Here is a 19837-nt window from a genome sequence, read left to right as displayed (position 1 = left end):
GTTAAAAATTGCCCAACATCTATTAGATTCTTTTCTTTAGATATCACACATTATTTTATGTTCTTAATCAATAAGAAATCCAATTTGCAGTTATTGCATCTAATCTACCAATATTGAGTTTTTAACCTTTGTTTTTCCATTAACACCTCTGTTTTGGATTTATAATTGGGCTTTTGATATGATGTTATAGGCTCCGATTTACCTTATGTAAATCTCATTTCAGTTATTTAATAAAATCAGTTGTCAAAAAAAAAAGGGGTTTTTTTTAATTAATAATTTAATACATACATATGAAGAGGTTAATTATATAATTTGTTTAAATTTCTGACTATCAAAACCATTTACTGCTTAGAACACACACTTTGTGTGTCGCTTTTATGCTTGTTTTATATGTCAAACCTCTGAATCCACTGGAACATCCTTCTTCTCTTCATTAAGAAAGAGAGATAGCGAGAGATTGAAAAAAAAAAGAACCGAGTACCTCCACAACAATGAATTCCAATCCACCGTCACAACGTTGATCGTTTTCTTCTGAGCCTAAGGTTCAATCTCAGCTAGAAAATTGAAATGTGTGTTTTTCTTATACATAGAATTTTTGGGGATTGAAAAGTTTTTCTCAAATCTAATTCCAATTCGATGCAAGTGTGTAATGAGCGAACTCTTGAGACCATGGTTTCTTCGATCCCTGAACCTCTTTCTTCACTTCTTCTGTCAAAACCTCTCTTCTTTCAAGAAAAATGACTTCTCTCCCCAACGATCCTCTATAGCTTCCCATGAACATTTGCTCGCATTTGATAAGCACAAAGTCGACCAGTGTTTTTCTCTCAATCTTACTCTGGGCATCTCTCTTACCTTCAATTTCATCGAAAAAGCTCAGAGATAATATCAGTAGCCATCCCCAAGGAGAATTCTTTTATCATCAGTTGGCCAGAGACTATGAACTTGGTTATGTATCCGAGCTCCCAGTCATGACCTTCTTCAGCTTCTAATAAAGCGACAGATTCTGTTGAGGATTTGGTTTCTCTAGTTTCATTGTCATATTCATTGCGTGAATTTGAGAAACTTTTGCTGCTCGAGATTTGAAGATTTTTGGTTGTGTTGAAGTTGTTAACTTCCTGATCCTCTTATGCATGTTCATAAGAAATATGAAATTTTAAAGATCAGTGAGTCAGAAAACCTTACGAAATTACAAATATAGCGAATTATAAAAACATTGGTAAACTACTAAACAAGGGTAAAAATTGATGGATCCATCACCTAATTTGATCAAATCAATCGAAGTAGAAAGACAAACACATTTGAAGATTTCAAGATAATATAAGCATCAAACCACCATTTAAAAGAAATAGATAACTACCCACACAAATTATTTCTTCCTTGCAACTGAACTTCCATCTCAATCAAGTTGTCGACAAAATCGTCAAATCAAATCCCCAGCTTGACTGGATTCACGAAAACAAAGTGGAAGATCTAAGCAAATTTAAATTCAATCAAAAATCACCTTAAAATCAAGTTATGCTTTCTGACATTGGTAACCCTATCTCAAAATTCTTCATGAACCATTGTTATTATGATCTTTCAACCAAATTTATAATCATAATTAGAATCAAATTGTTTAGTCGTAAAAAAAAATATCAGAAATTTTTATCGTTCAAAAATCAAAACCTTTTCAATCTCGACTTAATTGGAGAATAAAAACTTCCTGCAATGTACTTACAACCTCTTCATTGATTTTAACCTCTGCAACTTCTGCCTCTACTACCGTCGCAGCACTGTTCTCGGTAGACTTATATATCCTCACGCGCCTAGTAGGAGAAAAGAAAATTATTACATCTTGCTTCAGCTATGGTTCTTTAAGCCCACTTCTCTCCAAACAATAAAGCCCAACAAATTGAAATATAATGACATGGTATAAAGAGAATTATTTATTGGCTGAAACATGTTGAGTTGTATTAATCGAAATGTTTTCATTGGACGACGATTTTAATGAGGTGTCAACATGAGAAGAGCCCAAAATGCTGATGTGTCAAGCCTGGAGAGATTCTTAGTGTTATTATTGTATTGATTTCGGTTAAAAAAGTAAAACCGATCTGTTTTTTTTTTCTAGTTTGAAATTGTTTATTATAATACCATTTGTTTGGTTATCGTTTAATTATTCTTACAAAAAAAATGGTGGTATATAACCTACATGAACAAATTTTCTCAATCTAATGTTATTTTCTGAGAAACTTTATATTAATACGTGTTTGGGAGGAAAAATAAAACTTTCTAAAATATTATATTGTTCATGATAATATCATGTTGGACATTTAATTGATAAATATGTTGGAATGTACTCATGGTATCACATAATCCAAATCAAAAATATATAGTTCAAAATTAAAAAAAAAAAATGTAATTTTTTTATAAATCATTGAGAAAAACCAAAAAAAATAACTGAAACCAAACCGAACCGAATTGCATATGGTTTTTCTATGGTTTCTCATTTTTATAACACCGATAAACCATAAAACTCAACCGAAACCAAACCAAAAAATTGTACACCCATCAAATCAATGTGTTTAATTAATTATTAATTAATTAATTAATAGGATTAAATAATATTATAAATACTAAATATTCTAATAAATTAAGACTCGCATTGCACTTGATTTGGCGGGATTGATTCTAATAAATTGATTAATGTAAAATTAGATTGAGTTAATCTAATTTTAGGTTCCTTAAAAAATAAAGACGTCAAAGGATACAACCACGTTCCAAAACCGTTCCAAAACCACAAGAAACAATCAAAAAGTATTTATTTGGCAATCTGAAAAATTGAAGAAAAGTGCAAGAAATTTGGCCGCTCACTTGCCCGCCGGACGACGTCATCTTGAAGCTAATTTTGGTTGGGAGATTAAATCTACATATATAATAGGAAAATTGTCTCTCCATCTAGGGTGTCCACATCATCATCCAAGTCATCATATTTTAATTTTGTGTGGGCTCCACATATTTTATTTATTAAAATAAAAAACATTAAAACTATAATTAATTCACACATTTTGTAATTTATATTACTATATATTATATAATAAGAGAGTTGTCTCTCCATCTAGGGTGTCCACATCATCATCCAAGTCATCATATTTTAATATTTGTGTGGGCTCCACATATTTTATTTATTAAAACAAAAAACATTAAAACTATAATTAATTCACACATTTTGTAATTTATATTATTATATTTCATTAAACAAAAACAATAATTTACAATATAATAAATAAAATAAAATAAAATTAGATAATTGTATTTTAACATATAACGGGTAAATATTTCTAAATGACTAGAGATATGAAAAAAAAACTTATCATATATTTTAATGATAAAACAATCATTTATAAGAGTTACAATTATTTAGTAGAATAAATAAAAATTAGACTTTAAAATATATTCAATTTAAAGGTTTTTACTAAAAATAAAAAGTAATTCATTTCTGAAAAATACATATTTAAAATTAAAAAATGTATATAATTTTTTTTAATGTTAAAGTATCAATTCATGATACTGATTAAAAATAAGAAGGATTGAGTACATATTCTTATTTATAATTATAATATAATATAAATAGTTACATTAATAAAATTTTCTATACTATCTGTGTTTTCTAAACTAAAAAGTTGTGTTTTTTTAAATCAAATGAATAAGTAACAAACGAAAAACTAAATATTAATCAATGTTTATGAAATTTTAACATAGATACAAAATTTTAAGGTGATTTGGAAAAACAAAAACTATCATAAATATCACAAATAAAAATAAAATAATCCAATCGAATAAGAAACTGTGAAATGAAATATTTACGAATGCTATTTGGAAATTAGAATAGTAATGATATATTGAAGAGTTTTTAATTAAAAGTAAAAATTAAGGATTAAAAATGTATTTTAAAATTAGAATGATTTATATGAGTTCGTAAGTTACCTTACGAAAATCAACATTAAGAATTCTAGATAGAATCATAATATACATCAAATTATATATGTGAATTTGTTTTTTGTATTTTTCAAACGGTCAAGATAAAGTACAAAACTTGATGTTGAAATATGATGTTTGTGAATATGAATGAGTCCATGTATGAGATTTGTAGTTTATAAAGCAATTTTACATGCACCAAACATGGTCAAAGAAACTATATGACAAATATCTCCCGTGATTTTCTCATGTTTACTTTAGTAAAAAGATCATGCAACTTATAAAAAAATATGAGTATTGAAAGATATGAATGAACCAATATATACGATCTATCTTGAGAACTAATTCATAGTCGAGTATATTATATGTGAGTCAATATAAAGTGAAAAAGAGTACATGTCAAGAGACGGCGAGTAAATCATAGAAGATAACAAGAAAAATTGTACTAAAAAGTGTGAAAAAAATATTTACTACTATGAAAAGATAATGACAATGAGTAAAGTAAAATATTTTTAAATTCAAATAATTCAAAGATTCGCATTGATAAAAAATTTAAACTAAAATCCCGCGCAACGCGCGGGTACATAATCTATTTGTGGAAATTAGAAAGCTGGCAATTAGACTAGAGGCAAATTATTTATATCATGTTTTATATGTATTTATATATTCTAGCATTTTAAGTAGTATTTTTTTGTAATACTCCGGTTTCAGGAATATGGTGGTGCATACGGAGAGGTTTAAAAGAATTGATTTGGTCACCTATGTCACCAAAGTGCACTTATCTTTTCGGTCAACTGTCCTGAGAGAACTCCACAGTTAAGGGTGCTTGAGCTGGAGCAAATTCAGGATGGGTGACCTTCCAGGAAGTGATTGTCGGAACTGTGTGAGTGAGGACAAAACAAAGAGAAAGATCATGTGATGATTTGTAGCGGACCGGCCGTCGGACACGGGTGGGTCCACGGGTCGAGAAAGGACGTGGAGCCCATTAAAATAGGTGTGGCGGTCGGGGCGTTACAATTTTGTAACTTTACGTTATGTTAGTTTTTTGCTTAATGATGTTATTTAAGAAAATACCTTATTTATGATGGATTCCATTATTAATTATTGTTATTGAGATTGAGATTATTAATATATATGTTTTTATTATTGTAATATTTATACATAAATATAAATAATTAGTATAATTAAATTTATGAAAGATTTAATTTGATATGTTTTAAAAATATTAATAAAAATTTAACATAAATATTTTAAAATTAACTAATATTAAATATATCAATATTTTGGGGGTATCTCACGAATGGGGATGATATTAAGTAATGAGGCTCTGAATTTTAAATCTCCCTCTATTTCATTATATTAGATATTTTAGGGATTTTATTTTGTTTCATATTAAAAGATGTTTTACAAGTTTCAATGTTAATTTAAATGCATTTGACCACTTATGACTATTTATATTTTGCAGTCTTTATTATGATTAGTTGAATTTTTTTTATCTAAATATAAATAATGTTTTAAAAAAAAAAGACCTAAATATTTGTGCATTTACCTTAAACCTCTTATACGTATTTTGAAACAGATGGAGTACTGAATATAGTAATATTATGTTGGTGTGGGTATCTAACTAATTGAAGTGTTTTTCGGATTCTGATATTGAAGTGTCTTTTAAACTCATTTCTTGAACTTAAAAATTCATTTAATTAACTAAATTTGTTAATATTTTTTATTTTCTATATCAACAAAAATACATTTAGGTGTTTGACGTGTAAATATACGCATGACTAATGCTTTTAATTTATGTTTAAATGTAGTAGTGATATTATATCGACGGTCTAATATTAAAATGACTTGGATGTGGAATCATTCAAATTTAAGTTCAAGAAAATAATGAAGGAAGAATGGAGCCAAAATTCTTACCAAAAACAAATTGCATAGATAATTTAGCTAATTACCACACTTAGTCTTCTTCTTTTTTTTGTTGAAAAAATATAAGTTCTGATAAGAATAGGACTTGATTTTGGCACAAGAAAGACGACAATTAGTGCATTTACCACTAGACCACCAACATTTTTCACTTAGTCTTCTTCGCATTGTGATGCTTTCTTCTCTCTGTTCCACCACTGTGTGAGGGTCCTCTTTGTTGTATACTTTTAGAAAGCGAGTTTGGTCCTTCAAACAAGAGAAAACCTTTGCTTGAAGATTATAAAGCTCAGGTGCAAGAAAATGGTCTAATCGTAGTAGTTTCATAATGATTTTCACGCATTGTTCCGCCCCACCACGACTAGCCACACACAAACGCTGACATAGAGAGTTTGACACTTATAGAAGAGAGAGTCAGACGTTTGGAACTAGAACATAGATTTGCTTGGCAGGATGCTATGCTCGCTAGAACATTGAGGATCATCAAAACTTTGGGTGATATGATGTGTTTCTCAATAAATTAGGTGACTCTTCTTTGCACTAGTCACATGTTTCCATAGAGACAAAGTCGAGGTTACTCGTTTCTAACCTATGAACTATTCTTGTAAAAAAAAAAAAAAACTATGAACTATCTCTTTTTCTTTTTATTAGACTATGTCCATCCTTTCACCGGTTTCTAATGTAAGTCTGGGGGTGAAAGATGTTTATCCGTTACTAATGTTTTTTTCTTTCTTTTGATGTATTCTTTGAGTCTTTTTAATTTTTTCTTGAGTCATTTTGTATATTTGTTATATAAATAAATAAATAAATTTAGGGAATGAGGATCTTATCTTATGATGATTTCGACCAATATATTTATGAACCATTCTTTAGTGATAACTTTTACAGGATGTTTTAGACATGCAATATGTAGAAATCTTGTAATCGGACCTCCCCATAAAATTGGTCTTATGGAAATTATGTTGGATTAGAAGGTTACTCTTTCTTTTATTAGATTATTATTAACATACTTTAGTTTTTTTCATTAAAGTTGTTAGATTATAAATTAGATCATAGAAATGAATCGAATATTGAAGACTTCTTACTATTTTCATCATTCTCTGTAATTATGAATGGTCAGCTCATTTTTAGTTAGTAACCCTACTTTTACCTTACCTTCTTTCACATACACTCTATTTTTTTGTGTTCAATGTGCAGTTATGTGCTAAGAAGAAAGAACACCACATTTTCCCTTATTACGATGATTCCTCTCCTTCACTTGCACTCTTATATAGTTTTAAATAATGTCATAATACAAACAGTGTCACTAGAAAAATCATCTAAAAACATGTGCACCGGGAAGTTCTCACTTTTTATGAGAATTTTTAACAATATAAAAAATAAAAGTAATCAAAGGTATGAGAGAGAAATAAAAATCGGTTCTCAAATGAGAACACTTAAATTTTTTTTGAAAAACTATTATCATACATGTCATAATATGATTGATTTTGAAAAACTATTATCCTAGTGGTAAAGGGACTCCAGCTGGGGATACCGCCACCTGGGTTCGATTCCTGGCTACTGCAGAATTTACATGGCGGCTGCAGGCTTCCAGGACCACGTCAGCTCCGCTTGGACGCGACGCTAGTCGGGCCACTTCGGTGGGACCCGACACCTGGGTTATCAAAAGAAAAAAAATATGATTGATTTTAAGATATTTTTATCATTTAGAAATTAAATCAAAAATAAATTAAATTTTGTGTAATAAAATAATATAGTTGAGAGACTTTCAAAGTCTATATCTCTAACATTACCCATTTTATAAATATTTATATCTATATTGGGCAGCCATATTTCACTACGAAGTGGAAACCATTAGTTATCATTGAAGACTTAGGTGGGAGAGTTCCCTAATCACATTCTTGCTTGCATATTAGTATTAAAGATATAACAAAACTAAACAAATAAACGAAAAGTTTGTTATGATTTTAATAGCATACAAATTAGTTTTTCTCCCCATGAAATATTTGTTGTAAGAACATCTCCAACACTCAAAACCCCGGTCAGTTTCTCATATATATTAATTTTAATCATTGTAATATAATTTAATTATCTATTTATATTTTTGATTATAAATAAAGAATTTGACTAGTTATATAGTGTCATTATAACCCTAACTAAGTAAAAATCATTTGCTAAGAAGAAAGCAAAGATTAGTGTTTGAGAACAGAGCATATTATAATCTTTTTCAAAAGAGGCAACTATTAGAGAATATTATCTCCTGAAGGAATCCCCCGAAAAAAAGATATAGAAACGATGACTTCGTTACTATATTACACATCAAAGTTGCATCAATACCCTCTCCCTCTGCTTCGTCTTCCTCTTTCTCTCCAATATGGATTTAGGAACAGAGATCAAATCAGACACCAGACAAGAAGAACAGAGACATGTTTTTGAAGATTACCCTGAACCTCTTAGATACACCGTAAGATCATTTTTACAAATAATCAAATTCTTTTTCATATAATCATCACCTTCTTATCTCAAGATTTATTATTTCTTCTTCTTATTTTCGTTGCAGACATGGGTTTTAAGAGTCTCTATCCATTGCGAAGGGTGCAAGAGAAAAATCAAGAAAATATTGAGCAAAATCGATGGTAAAATATAATAAACTCTCTAACGTTTTATTCTTTTTCCATATTGATTAACTGATTATGACTATATATATGATTTTATTTAGGTGTATATACAACAAATATCGACGTAAAGCAACAAAAAGTAACGGTGATTGGAAACGTAGAGCCAGAGATTTTAATCAAGAAGATCATGAAAGCCGGTAGACACGCCGAGCTATGGCCAACGTCAATGGAGAACAACATTAACAACGATTGTAACTATCAGAGGAAAGCAAAGAAAGATAACGAAGAAACCAGTGGAGATGAAGACGACGACGAAAACAACAACAACAACGGCGGAGGTGACGGCGGTGGTGGAGGTGGAGGTTGTGATCAGGTGAAACAAGTTGTGACGTTCGTTAACGGTCAACTTCAACCTCAAGGAGATGGAGCTCCTAAGAAGAAGAAGAAAAAGAAAAAGAAGAAGAAAAGCTTAGGGAACACGACGGTAGTGATGGAAGGAGGCGGTGGCGGTGGTGGTGGTGGTGGTGCTCCGCCGCAAAACGATGGACCACCAGAGACAGTGATATACTCAGCTCCACCAGATCATCACATAATTCACGGACCTCCACAACATCATCATCATCAGCAGAATCATCCGTATCCAACAGCTCACAGTCCTCCACGTCATCATCCACAACAAATATACGGTCCGAGTCCGGGACCGCGGCCTCCTTCGTTTTATCATACTCAGCCTCAAACGGCGCCGTCTTATACGGTGAGTTACAACACGGTGCATCGGCCAAGTAACGGTGGGAATGAGACGGGGTCGTATTACACGGCTCCTCCTTCTCATCCGACGTCGTATTATTCTTACGAGTACGTGGATACTGGCTACGAATCTCCACCGCCCGAATTTTATTCGTATAGATCTCAGCCGTCAGATTCGTTTGAAGCACTCAGCGAAGGCAATCCAAACTCTTGTTACGTCATGTGAGATTGATTAAATTTTCGAATTAACATAATTGGGCTTGGAATGGGATCTTGGAAATGCCTAACGATGTGTTTATTAGAGGGGCATTTTCGTAAACAATCATGGAAGACGATATCAGTAATTAATTAAGTTATATATATATATATATATATATATATATAATTCACTTAAATAAGAGATTTATGTATTTCGTATTATATATTATACTAGATATCTTTTGGTAAATGAAATGTGAAAATGTACTTTAATGGAAAATTCAACTATTCATGGACTTATACGAATCTAATATTGATAATATTGCAAAAAAACATCACTATGGAAAATGTTTTTTTTTTAAATATATAATTGAAAATGACATAATTTTTTTTTAAAAATAATGTATAGTATTTTAATATAAAGTAAGATTCTACATTTTCCTATAAGTGTGACATGGTGAAGTGAGGTACTATTTTCGAATATCATTTTTTGGGTGCAAAATTTAGAATAACATTTGAGGAGAATCGTTGGACTTAGAGAGGAATAAATCTTTTTCCGAGAGAAATAAAAAGAGAGAATTTTGGTAAAAGGGAATAAGAATAATTTGGAAAGGAAGATAGATATGAAGAGAAGGATGGCTTTTGCGGGTTTTAAGATGCTTCCAGAATTCAGAAAGCATATTTGATGACAAAGAATATGTAAATAGTGTCCCCATGGGAATCGAATTGTTAAATTGGTCATACATGTTTTAGTTTAATACAAACTATATATTGTACTTATTTCTAATAATAACAAACGTGTGAAACTAAAACCGTTAATTACTTCAATAACACATGACGTATAAAACATGTCATTGATCCTTTAATTCTTGAATGGTTAAAAGAGAACCGACCGAGATTGAGAATCTGATTCTAGTTAGTAAAACCAATTCACGATAACACATTTAGAAGTGAAAAGAAAAAAGTTTTAAAGATTGTGACATTATGTCATCACTTATGTGTTATATACCGAGATTATTGCATGCATAAGGCTGGAAAAAATGGTAACTACGACGACATAAATACAAACTTACATTGAAGATTATATGATTGGTTAATCATTGCATTTGCTGAAGAGATGTGAAGAAACAATTAGCTGTTGAAATGTAATACATACGATATGTTTGCTATATTCATGGATGAATATAAAACTGTTCGTATTTTCAAAGAATAGTTATTGTTGTTATCAATATTCATTTAACCACATGCATTGAATACTTGCACATATATAACGGTCAATTTTGGTAGTGTTTTTTAAAGCTTATTGAACCACATATTTGGTTAAACGAAAATTTAAGTAAATTTCCATTGTAATCAGTAGTGATACTATTTAGTGTATGTAATTATATTTGTTTGATGCAACATATTAACGTTGACATGTCTCTACTGAGAATTATTTTAGCAAAAGTCTCATGTTCCTTTCACAGTAAAACATTGACATGTTTGGATGTAAATATCCAAGAGCTAAACGTAGAAAACCTGATCAAATTTGATTGAAACTCTAGATTTATCGATTATTATAAATAATGGTGTTTGACCAAAGTGTGAAAGGACAAACAAAAGATTTGGAGTTGATGTTGATGATGTGTATGTGATGTTAAACATTACAGATTACACTTTATTACGGTAAATAATCCATATAGCCATGGATCCAATTGTTCAGCACCACATACCAATCACCCACATCAACTCCAAATATCTTACATTTGTCTTTTCACGGTAAAATATCATTATAGTAATCGATAAATCCATAACTCCAATCAATTTTGTTTTGGATTTTCTATAAATGGGTAGTTCTTGAATATCACTAATGTATGGCACATCGATAAAATACCAATCTTTCACTACGAAAGTAACATGAGTCTTTTGCTAACGTTCTTCTCAGTAGAGACATGCCAACGTTAATATGTTGCATCAAATACAGTTTTATTGAACATCTAACACCAAAACAAGCATGTGATTATTAAAATTATCTAATTGAACAACATGTAAAGCGAACAATCATCTTAAAGTTATTAGTAACGAAAAGCAACTAAAATAGAGAGCAATCCTTAAATATATATCTGTCTTTTAAGATAGCACATAAATACAAAATAGTTCTTATAGAGATGAAAGTTAGCCTATCACAAAAATAGATCAATGGCTACTTGTGAATTTCGTATTCGGGACTGACCATTATATATTATCAACTCTCAAGACTCAAGCCCAAACCCAACAGTTATGCATACGTTCATCTATCCGAACATGAGTAAACAATTGTTTGAATTCAATGATTCAAAAAAAAAAAATTCTTTCAAACTGATTCAACGTAAAGTTATAGAAATTAGGAGGATAATGATTCATAGTTGAACTGTTTTTGGTAGAGAAACACACAAAAATATTTTGTCTGATTTAAATAAATACTAGTTTTGTAAAAAAATAAGAAAATCTTACAATTATAGATGCATGAAAATACCTTGCAGCTTGCTTCTAAAAGGTTCGTTGATGTTGGAGACTTTGCATGGAGACTTCTATATATATAAGACACAAATTTTAAGAGATAAACTTAAAATATTTCAAGACACTTATCTAATAATAAATTTAATATAATTAAATCAATAACAATCTTGATCTCAAATAAAAATAATAATAATATTTAATTCGAGTTTAATCTTGATTTATTAAAAAATTTAGTTTATAATTCAAATCCAAAAATACCTTACCACAGATAAAAAGAGTTAATTTTTTCTTAAGAAGTTGTATGTTTCAGATTTTAAAACAAAAATTAGGTGTTTTCCTTAACCATATACACATTTTGATTGGTTCAATTTTTAGAAAGATATGGCATCTTCAGATTAGAAGATTAGAAATTTAAAAACAGATATTTAAGACAATAATCGATACTAAATTTTTGTATAAATAAATATTTGTCATCAATGAAGCCCATAATTTGGAAAATTTTCAAATCTATCATTATCTTTTTCTTGGCCGACGAGACCTGATGCAGTACATAATTTGGATAATTTCCAAACTAGATCATAACCCGTGCTGGAACAGCACAGATGAAATTTTAGTTTTTAAATATTTATATAAAGTTGGATTATTGTTTGTTTTATAGTACAATTTTAATAATTCTTTATATAATACAATGACATATAAGAATTTTTTATTTTATTTTGTTTGACGAGAAAATATTAGGGGTGGGGTAAAGTTTTTCGGTTTAGTATCGTTTTTTTCGTTTTGTAGAAAGTGAAACCATATAGAAACCGTATGTAATTCGGTTTAGTTACAGTTCGATTTTTACAGTTTTTTACGTTTTTTGGTTAAAAATAAAACGTATGTATTTGATATATGCTAGTAGTAAGTGAAAAAAAATTGTGTATATAATAAACATAATTTGGTATATAATAAGATTAAATTCAACACGTGTATACATATATTTTTATTTTAGAATCTCAATAAAAAAATTGTGTGCACAATCCATCATTCATTATTTTCATATATACTTATAGAATCAAAATTTTAAATATATAGAGGTGTCAAACCTTATTTAACTCATCTCATCATATAATCTTAACATGGTTTCGGTTATAAAGATCATAACTCTTTTTATCATATAATACATTATATTTAACCTGCTACTTGCTATAAATATTTTAAATATTATGCTTTGAAAAATGAAATTAGAGTATTTATAACTTTTATCTTTTGATTTATTAAATATTTATAATATTCTTTAAAATATTATATTAAACTATTTTTAAATTTTTCCAAATTAAAATATATTTTTATTTTTTATTGTAGAATATAAAATTAAGAATTTTTTTAAAATAATTGTATGAACTTAAATATAAATATTCAAATAGTTATAAGGATCATAACTCATTTCATCGTATAATATATTATATTTAACCCACCGTCTATTATAAATATTTTTTAAATATATATGTTTTAATAAAACCAAATTAGTGTATGTATAGTTTTTAATTTTTTCATTTATTAAGTATTGATGATATTTGTTTTTAAATATCAAGTAAAACTATTTTTAAATATTCCAAATTAAAATATTTAAAATTTTATCATAGTATATAAAATTATATATTTTTAAAAATATATATGAAATTGAATATAATTACTCAAATTCTGACCCCGGAATTTTTGATGAATTTATTTTTGTTTAAAAGAAATATATTATCTAAGTCTAAATTTTTGACTCGTTAAATTTTTTTTTCATAAATTGAATAATTTATATTCGTTTTTAAAAATTCAAATTATGGCATATGCGGAAAAAAATCTATTTTTATTATTATATGGATGATATGATGATTTATTTGTTTCACAATAATATAATCATATAAAGATGAGAGGTGAAATATAATGATTAATAACAAATTAATAAGGTAAGTTAGATATCAAATCTTATATATTTATTTTGATTGGTCATTTAAAAATAATAATAATAATATATTTTCGTTTTTATAATTAAATTAAATTAATTGAATTGTATAAATTGACTTGTTTATCCTTAATAAGATGAATTAATTTACTCTTTGAAATTTTATCTCTAATGGCATTTTTAGGTAAATTTTTACAAAACAAAAGGTTAGTTAAGGGTATCTTATAAAGTGTACCCCCAAATAATAGTATAGGATATCTTCTATCATTATCTTCTATTTATTTTATTATTAATATTTTAATTATTATATGATTATTTTAGAGTTTATCTAGGCTTTCTGGTTTTATTATAAATAAGCCGTTTAGGCCTTCTTTTATATTCAGTTGATTGATTAATAAAATTAAAGAGCTTTTATATTTTCAGAGAAGAGTATTCTCTAATCTTTGTTTTCGGTAGATCTTGAGAGATCCAAACGATTATAAGAAGACGTAGAATTTGGTATTCGTGGAGAATCAACGAATTTCTTACGTTCTCTCGTTTATGGTATTCGAAAAAATCAACAGATCTGAGAAACTCTAGTTTTACGGTATTCCGAAGAATCAACGGATCTCTAGTTCTATCCTTATAAGTTTTCGCTACTTCACATCACCACTGAAAATAATTAATTTTATTTCAGAAATGTTAAATTTCTTTGTATAAATTGGCAAATTGGAGAGTTTTCAAAAGAAAATGTAAAGGAGGTGGTAATGTATCTAGTGGAGAACCAAAGAGAAGCTTTTCCTCTCTTCTCTCTAAAACCTTTCAGAGGGGAAAAGCTTATGGCCGTTTTTTGTTTCCGGTTATGACCGGATTTGTGTATATTCTCGTCTATGTGCGAGATTAATAAATTATGACTATGTGTCGGACTGTTTCTACCGGCTATGTCCGGTCTTTTCTCTCGCTTTTAGCGAGATTCGATCTCTTTTCCATCTTTGTATCTTTCCACCGCTTTCTCTGTTTGTCTTCCAAGTTCTCTGTGTTTCCCCAATTGCTCGAGGAGTCATATCTTCGTCACTCTTATCTCCTTTTGCTCAAAACGCATGAGCAAAGATGGATCTTAGGCTACATCAATTTGGGTGTAACCGGTGGTGAAGCTTCCCCGGAGTTGGTGCTATCAGGAGAATTTTGAAGCGGCTTCATAAGATCGATCCAGAAGATTTCGGTGTTATCTTTAGTTTTGGATTGGAGATCGGCGGAAGGGAGGAGGATTTCCATCGTCCCATGGCTGATTGGCGGCGGCTAATCGGAGTAAGGCGATGTCCGGCGATCGTTGACGGTGGTGCTCGATAATTTGACGCGTGGGCTGAAGAAGAACACGTCTTCTACACGTGTCTAATGCTAAAGCATTGGGCTTATATCGATTAATGTTTTAGTGGGCTGTTAACATTGCTTTTAATCCTCTACTTTCTTTCTTTAATTGCCTATTGGGGATATGAATGAAACTGAATTGCCGACAAAAAAAAAAAAAAAAGGAGGTGGTAATGTTTCTTCATTTTCGATAAATTTGTTTTGTTAAAGAATTTAACTGTTCAAACAACACCAATTTCCTACTTTCTCAAAGATACCAAAATACCAAAATTGAATAAGTAGGATGATCTAATGATAAGGAGGTGCTAATGTTTATTCACTTTGGACTCAAAATCTAAAAACTTCAGAATGATAAAAGTGTTAGAAGACTGGTGCACAAAAGCATTAAGTTAAGTTCCAAGACTCAAGCCAAAATCATTACTTCAGTATGAGACAATCTTTCGGAAAAAAATATCAAGATTCGACCAAAAAACGACAGCTTAAACACTTAGTTTTGCTTGGCTTCGACCTTCTTCTTCTGCCACAGCCTGTCGACACCACTGTCAGCGTCTCCCTGCAATCATGTACATCAATAATTAGCAATCTATTGGATGAAGATAAGTAGAAAAAAAATGCAATCTAACAAGGGTTGTTCAACTCTCTTCTGATACACACAAAACAAATCACTCTTGACTCAATTTTGGACAAAGCATTGACAAATTGGGAACACAGAGTCTATATATAAGTGTTTACAAACCTGGGCACGGACGAAACCACAGAGAGCAAAGGTGGTGAATTGTCCGGTGTACACGCCATTAGCATCTAAATGACCAATGTTGAGCTGAACAGAGGCATGATCCTTGGAAGTGATCAACCGGTTAGTAGCAGAGCTGCAATATCAGTCAAAAACAAACAAGAAGCAATCTTTAATAAGAGAATACAAAAATTCAATAACACAGAGACCAAAGACAGAAGAAGAAGAAAATGTTTCAATTACCATTTCCTAGGAATGTAAAGCTCAGTGGTCTGACCCTCTTCGTTTTGCATCTTGAAGATTAGCTTTGAAGAGTAGACGAATCCTATATATATATCCAAAGAAGGCAAAAAAAAAAACAGAACATCTTATGTTAGACAAGAACCAACAACAACATTGACAACATTATAAAAAAACCTGAGATCAAAAATGATTGCAAGTGAAAGCAATAATACGAAATTGAACATCTGATGATATTTATAGCAAGCGAGAGAGAGAGCTCTAGGGTTTTTCAAAAAACTAGAGATTGATAACTATTACTCTAATGGTTCTACACTCAACACCATCGGCTATATAGCCTATATTCGTAAAGATCCATGATAAATCGAAAAGATGAATACGAAGAGAAGAAGTGCGATTAGTTTACCTGAGAGCAGAGAGGAGAAGCGAAGCAGGTGCGGCAACGGGAGCGAGTCGACGAAAGCAAGCGTTTATACGTGGAAAACCCTAAGTTTTTTCTTTCGTGGGTTTGGAAAAAAATTTGTTATTGGCCCATAAATGGCTCATTTTGCTATCTTCCGCCCATAAAGGCCCATTATGACTCTTAAGAACGTTTAGACCTGGGCTTTCTGTTAACCGTTCGGTTATCGGTTGGGTCCATTCGGTTTCGGTTCTTTCGGTTTCAAAATTTAGTATCCATTCGGATATTTTAAAATTTCGGTTCGGTTTCGGTTCGGTTCCGGTTGTTTCGGTTTTAAAATTTAGTATCCATTCGGTTATTTTGCTTAGGATATTTTCGGATATTTCGGTTATTTTTGAGTATTTTCTGATATTTTTGGATATATTTCGGTTATTTTTGAGTATTTTAACTATTTTTACATATTTTTCAAGTATTTTTGTTTATTTGGTCTATAAATAACTAATTATTTTGAAAATATAATTGTATTTCGGATATTTCGGGTAAACCGAAATATTTCGGTTCGGTACCGATTCGGTTACGGTTATTTCGGTTATTAAATTTACTATCCATTCGGTTATTTTCAAATTTTTGGTTCGGTTCGGTTCGGTTTTTTTTCTTCGGTTTCGGTTCGGTACATTCGGTTCGGTTTATTTGCCCAGGCCTAAGAACGTTAATTACCTTTGTGTTCACAGATAACATTTTTTTTTGGTAAGAGGTTACAGAGATTACAGGAACAAATGAAAGCACGCTACAGAAAATTAAAGACTGATATTACTACTCAAAAAGCTTCAGATCGCTACTAAATGAAGGTGGCTTAAAGACTGATATTACTACTCAAAAAGCTTCAGATCGCTACTAAATGAAGGTGGCTAAGTTGCGAGTAGAAACACCAATTCCAAGACCGCGAAATTCGGAAATTTGTATAGTTGCCACATATCAGAAGTAATGGAATCCTCATCATTGTTTCCACGAGCCGCTCTATCCGGGATCACTCCTCAAAGCCTCGTGATAGAAGCATGCACTTTTTCCGAGAACTAACGCAAAAACGTACATGCAACTGCGGAATCTACACTAGCTCAACGAGTTAGTGATGCCACTTAGACCTATTCGCCGCCTCTATACAACACTCAGAGAACCTAGCCATAACACCCAGAAAGTCACGTTCACCAATTGAACCGACACCGACAACACCAAGTGTAAGTGACAAAGAGAAGATGGGCGTCAAACCAGTCCATGAGAAGAAAAGCCCAACAACAGCTACTTCTCTTCCACCTCAAGTTAAGCCAAATGCAGTCTCCGTACCTACAAAAAGAAACGTTGAACCAGCTAAGGAAACGCGCCTTCACAACAGATTTGATACGCTCTTATCTCTTAGTGATGACTAGGCTATTCTAGAGAGTTCTAAATCCACATTGGTCTAGACTGTTCTATAAAACCCTATAAAACAGAGTGTATCCTCTTTGAGCTTAGTATTGAGAAATAAGATTACAAGTTTCAAAGTTCAATCCTTTCTTATTTCCTACACCAAGAACAACAAAAACTCCACAGATAACATGTCGAGTGCTACCAATTCATCGCCTTTAACACAAAACCTAATTAATTGTAGCTATATATATCATTCATTTACTTTTGACATTGCTTTTGAAATCAAGTTGAATTAAATTCTAGATAAAAACTTTTATTATTTTTAGTTTGCTACCTTAATAAATTTTTAGTTGATTATTGATGATCTCACTGGTGAAATGATTGAGGCAAAAAAGACAGTTGTCATTATTTGGTTTATCGACTTTGGAAGTTACCTTTGAGCTTATCTGTTGTATCTCCAACAACTGAAAGAAGATTTTAATTTTAACAATGAATATGGTATGGCGTAATAGTATTGGTGATCCATTTTGTAGTGATTGTTGAATTTGTTTTATTTAAAAACAAGTGTTTGATATTGTGACCAACGAAATTGTGATAAATTTTTTTTTATAAAATAAACTAGTGTATAATATATCATTAAGATGAGTATTTGTGATTTTTAAAAATAAAATTTTATCCATTTTTAATAAAAATATTCTAACCTCTGTGACTAATTATTCCACCACTATTAATAGCAAAAACTTCAATCTTTCTTCGCATTGACCTTTTTATCTGAAATAAATATATGAACACATGCCATAAGGGTTAAAATATGGCTGGAAGGTTTAGTACAATGTTTGTACTTGAGATGATAAATGCTTATAAAATTTACGGCTTGACTACACAAAACTAATAACATAATTAAATTATACTCCCTCTATTTCAATATATATGAGTTTAAGGTAAATGCACACATATTTAGATCATTTATTTTCTTTTAAAAACATTATTTATATTTAGTTTAAGAAAAATTCAACCAATCACAAAAAGGACTACATAATATAAATAGTCATAAGTTGCCAAATGCATTTAAATTTATATTGAAACTAACAAAACATCTTATAATTTGAAACAAAATAAAATCCCTAAAACATCTAATATAATGAAATAGAGGGAGTAATAAACATTTAAATCAACATGATACTTGTTATTTGTAAAATACTATATTGCATTTCAAATTAGGCAATAAAAATGATACTTGTGTAGTTATAAAAAAATTTAAATTTCATCGAATGTAATAACTTTTCTTTTGATAAACTAACTGGTTTATCGTAACTAATGATGTTAAACTAGGCTCTAAACCCGCAGGTCCAAATGAGCTATTTGTATTGTTTTTGCAGCCGAACTTGTTTAAGAAACAAAAATTATAAAAGGTTACACCCATTTAAGCCCGATTCCTAACGAGTCTAAACAATAATAATCGGGTAGCCCATTTATTTATTTTTCGAAATTTTCTATGCCCAAAACGACGCCGTTATAGTTTAGTTCTGGTTTATCGTAGTTTCTCAGTTCATCCTCATTCTCAACTTCAAGCCGAATTTTGGCGTGGCTCTACTTTACTCCGGCGAAGCTCTGCTCTAATCCCGATGAATCTCTATTCTAATCCCAACGAAGCTCTGTTTTAATCTTTCTAATCTTTATCGCAATCAAATAGATTTAAGTGAGTTTTCTTCATTTTGTTTGATCCATAGAGTCTTTGTTGGGTTTTCAATTTGTTCTTCCGTTTTAAGATCCTTGTAGTTTTGTTGAATTGGATTAAATAGGATTCGCGGATAAGTGCATTGAAGATGTCGTATATGTTTCATATCATTGAGATTGTTCTA

General features: G+C 30.4%; 2 protein-coding genes and 1 long non-coding RNA gene across 3 annotated transcripts; 1 reads left to right on the top strand and 2 right to left on the bottom strand.

The window, feature by feature from the left end:
- Window positions 1–1247: 1247 nt before the first annotated feature.
- Window positions 1248–1714, bottom strand: LOC110227349. Its single transcript, XR_002331124.1, has 2 exons — window positions 1666–1714; window positions 1248–1442 (listed from the first exon to the last, which is right to left on the bottom strand). It is a non-coding gene; the product is annotated as an uncharacterized LOC110227349 (long non-coding RNA).
- A 6470-nt stretch (window positions 1715–8184) lies between these two features.
- Window positions 8185–9607, top strand: LOC9308330 (heavy metal-associated isoprenylated plant protein 36). The gene is made up of 3 exons (XM_021021287.1): window positions 8185–8338; window positions 8435–8510; window positions 8594–9607. The coding sequence occupies exons 1-3, from the start codon at window positions 8249–8251 to the stop codon at window positions 9463–9465; spliced, it is 1038 nt and encodes a 345-aa protein (XP_020876946.1). The 5' UTR covers window positions 8185–8248; the 3' UTR covers window positions 9466–9607.
- A 5880-nt stretch (window positions 9608–15487) lies between these two features.
- LOC9310426 (40S ribosomal protein S21-2) lies at window positions 15488–16686 on the bottom strand. The gene is made up of 4 exons (XM_002872214.2): window positions 16578–16686; window positions 16175–16256; window positions 15935–16067; window positions 15488–15751 (listed from the first exon to the last, which is right to left on the bottom strand). Exons 2-4 carry the CDS (start codon window positions 16222–16224, stop codon window positions 15686–15688), a joined length of 249 nt encoding a protein of 82 aa, XP_002872260.1. The 5' UTR covers window positions 16225–16256; window positions 16578–16686; the 3' UTR covers window positions 15488–15685.
- Between the last annotated feature and the right edge of the window lie 3151 nt (window positions 16687–19837).

This window comes from Arabidopsis lyrata (genome assembly GCF_000004255.2).
Source record: "Arabidopsis lyrata subsp. lyrata unplaced genomic scaffold ARALYscaffold_6, whole genome shotgun sequence".
In the NCBI taxonomy this organism is placed as follows: Eukaryota; Viridiplantae; Streptophyta; class Magnoliopsida; order Brassicales; family Brassicaceae; genus Arabidopsis; species Arabidopsis lyrata.
Note: the sequence above shows the minus strand (reverse complement) of the source record. Positions and strands in the feature narration are given on the sequence as shown.

What these genes read in the sequence shown, in the direction of transcription:
- LOC9308330 (XM_021021287.1), top strand. Translation starts at nt 8,249, where the DNA reads ATGGATTTAGGAACAGAGATCAAATCAGACACCAGACAAGAAGAACAG. An exon ending in CTGAACCTCTTAGATACACC is followed by an intron (nt 8,339 to 8,434) that starts GTAAGATCATTT and finishes TTTTCGTTGCAG; the next exon opens with ACATGGGTTTTAAGAGTCTC. An exon ending in AATATTGAGCAAAATCGATG is followed by an intron (nt 8,511 to 8,593) that starts GTAAAATATAAT and finishes GATTTTATTTAG; the next exon opens with GTGTATATACAACAAATATC.
- LOC9310426 (XM_002872214.2), bottom strand. Translation starts at nt 16,224, where the DNA reads ATGCAAAACGAAGAGGGTCAGACCACTGAGCTTTACATTCCTAGGAAA. An exon ending in CTTTACATTCCTAGGAAATG is followed by an intron (nt 16,068 to 16,174) that starts GTAATTGAAACA and finishes CTGATATTGCAG; the next exon opens with CTCTGCTACTAACCGGTTGA. An exon ending in GTGGTTTCGTCCGTGCCCAG is followed by an intron (nt 15,752 to 15,934) that starts GTTTGTAAACAC and finishes ACATGATTGCAG; the next exon opens with GGAGACGCTGACAGTGGTGT.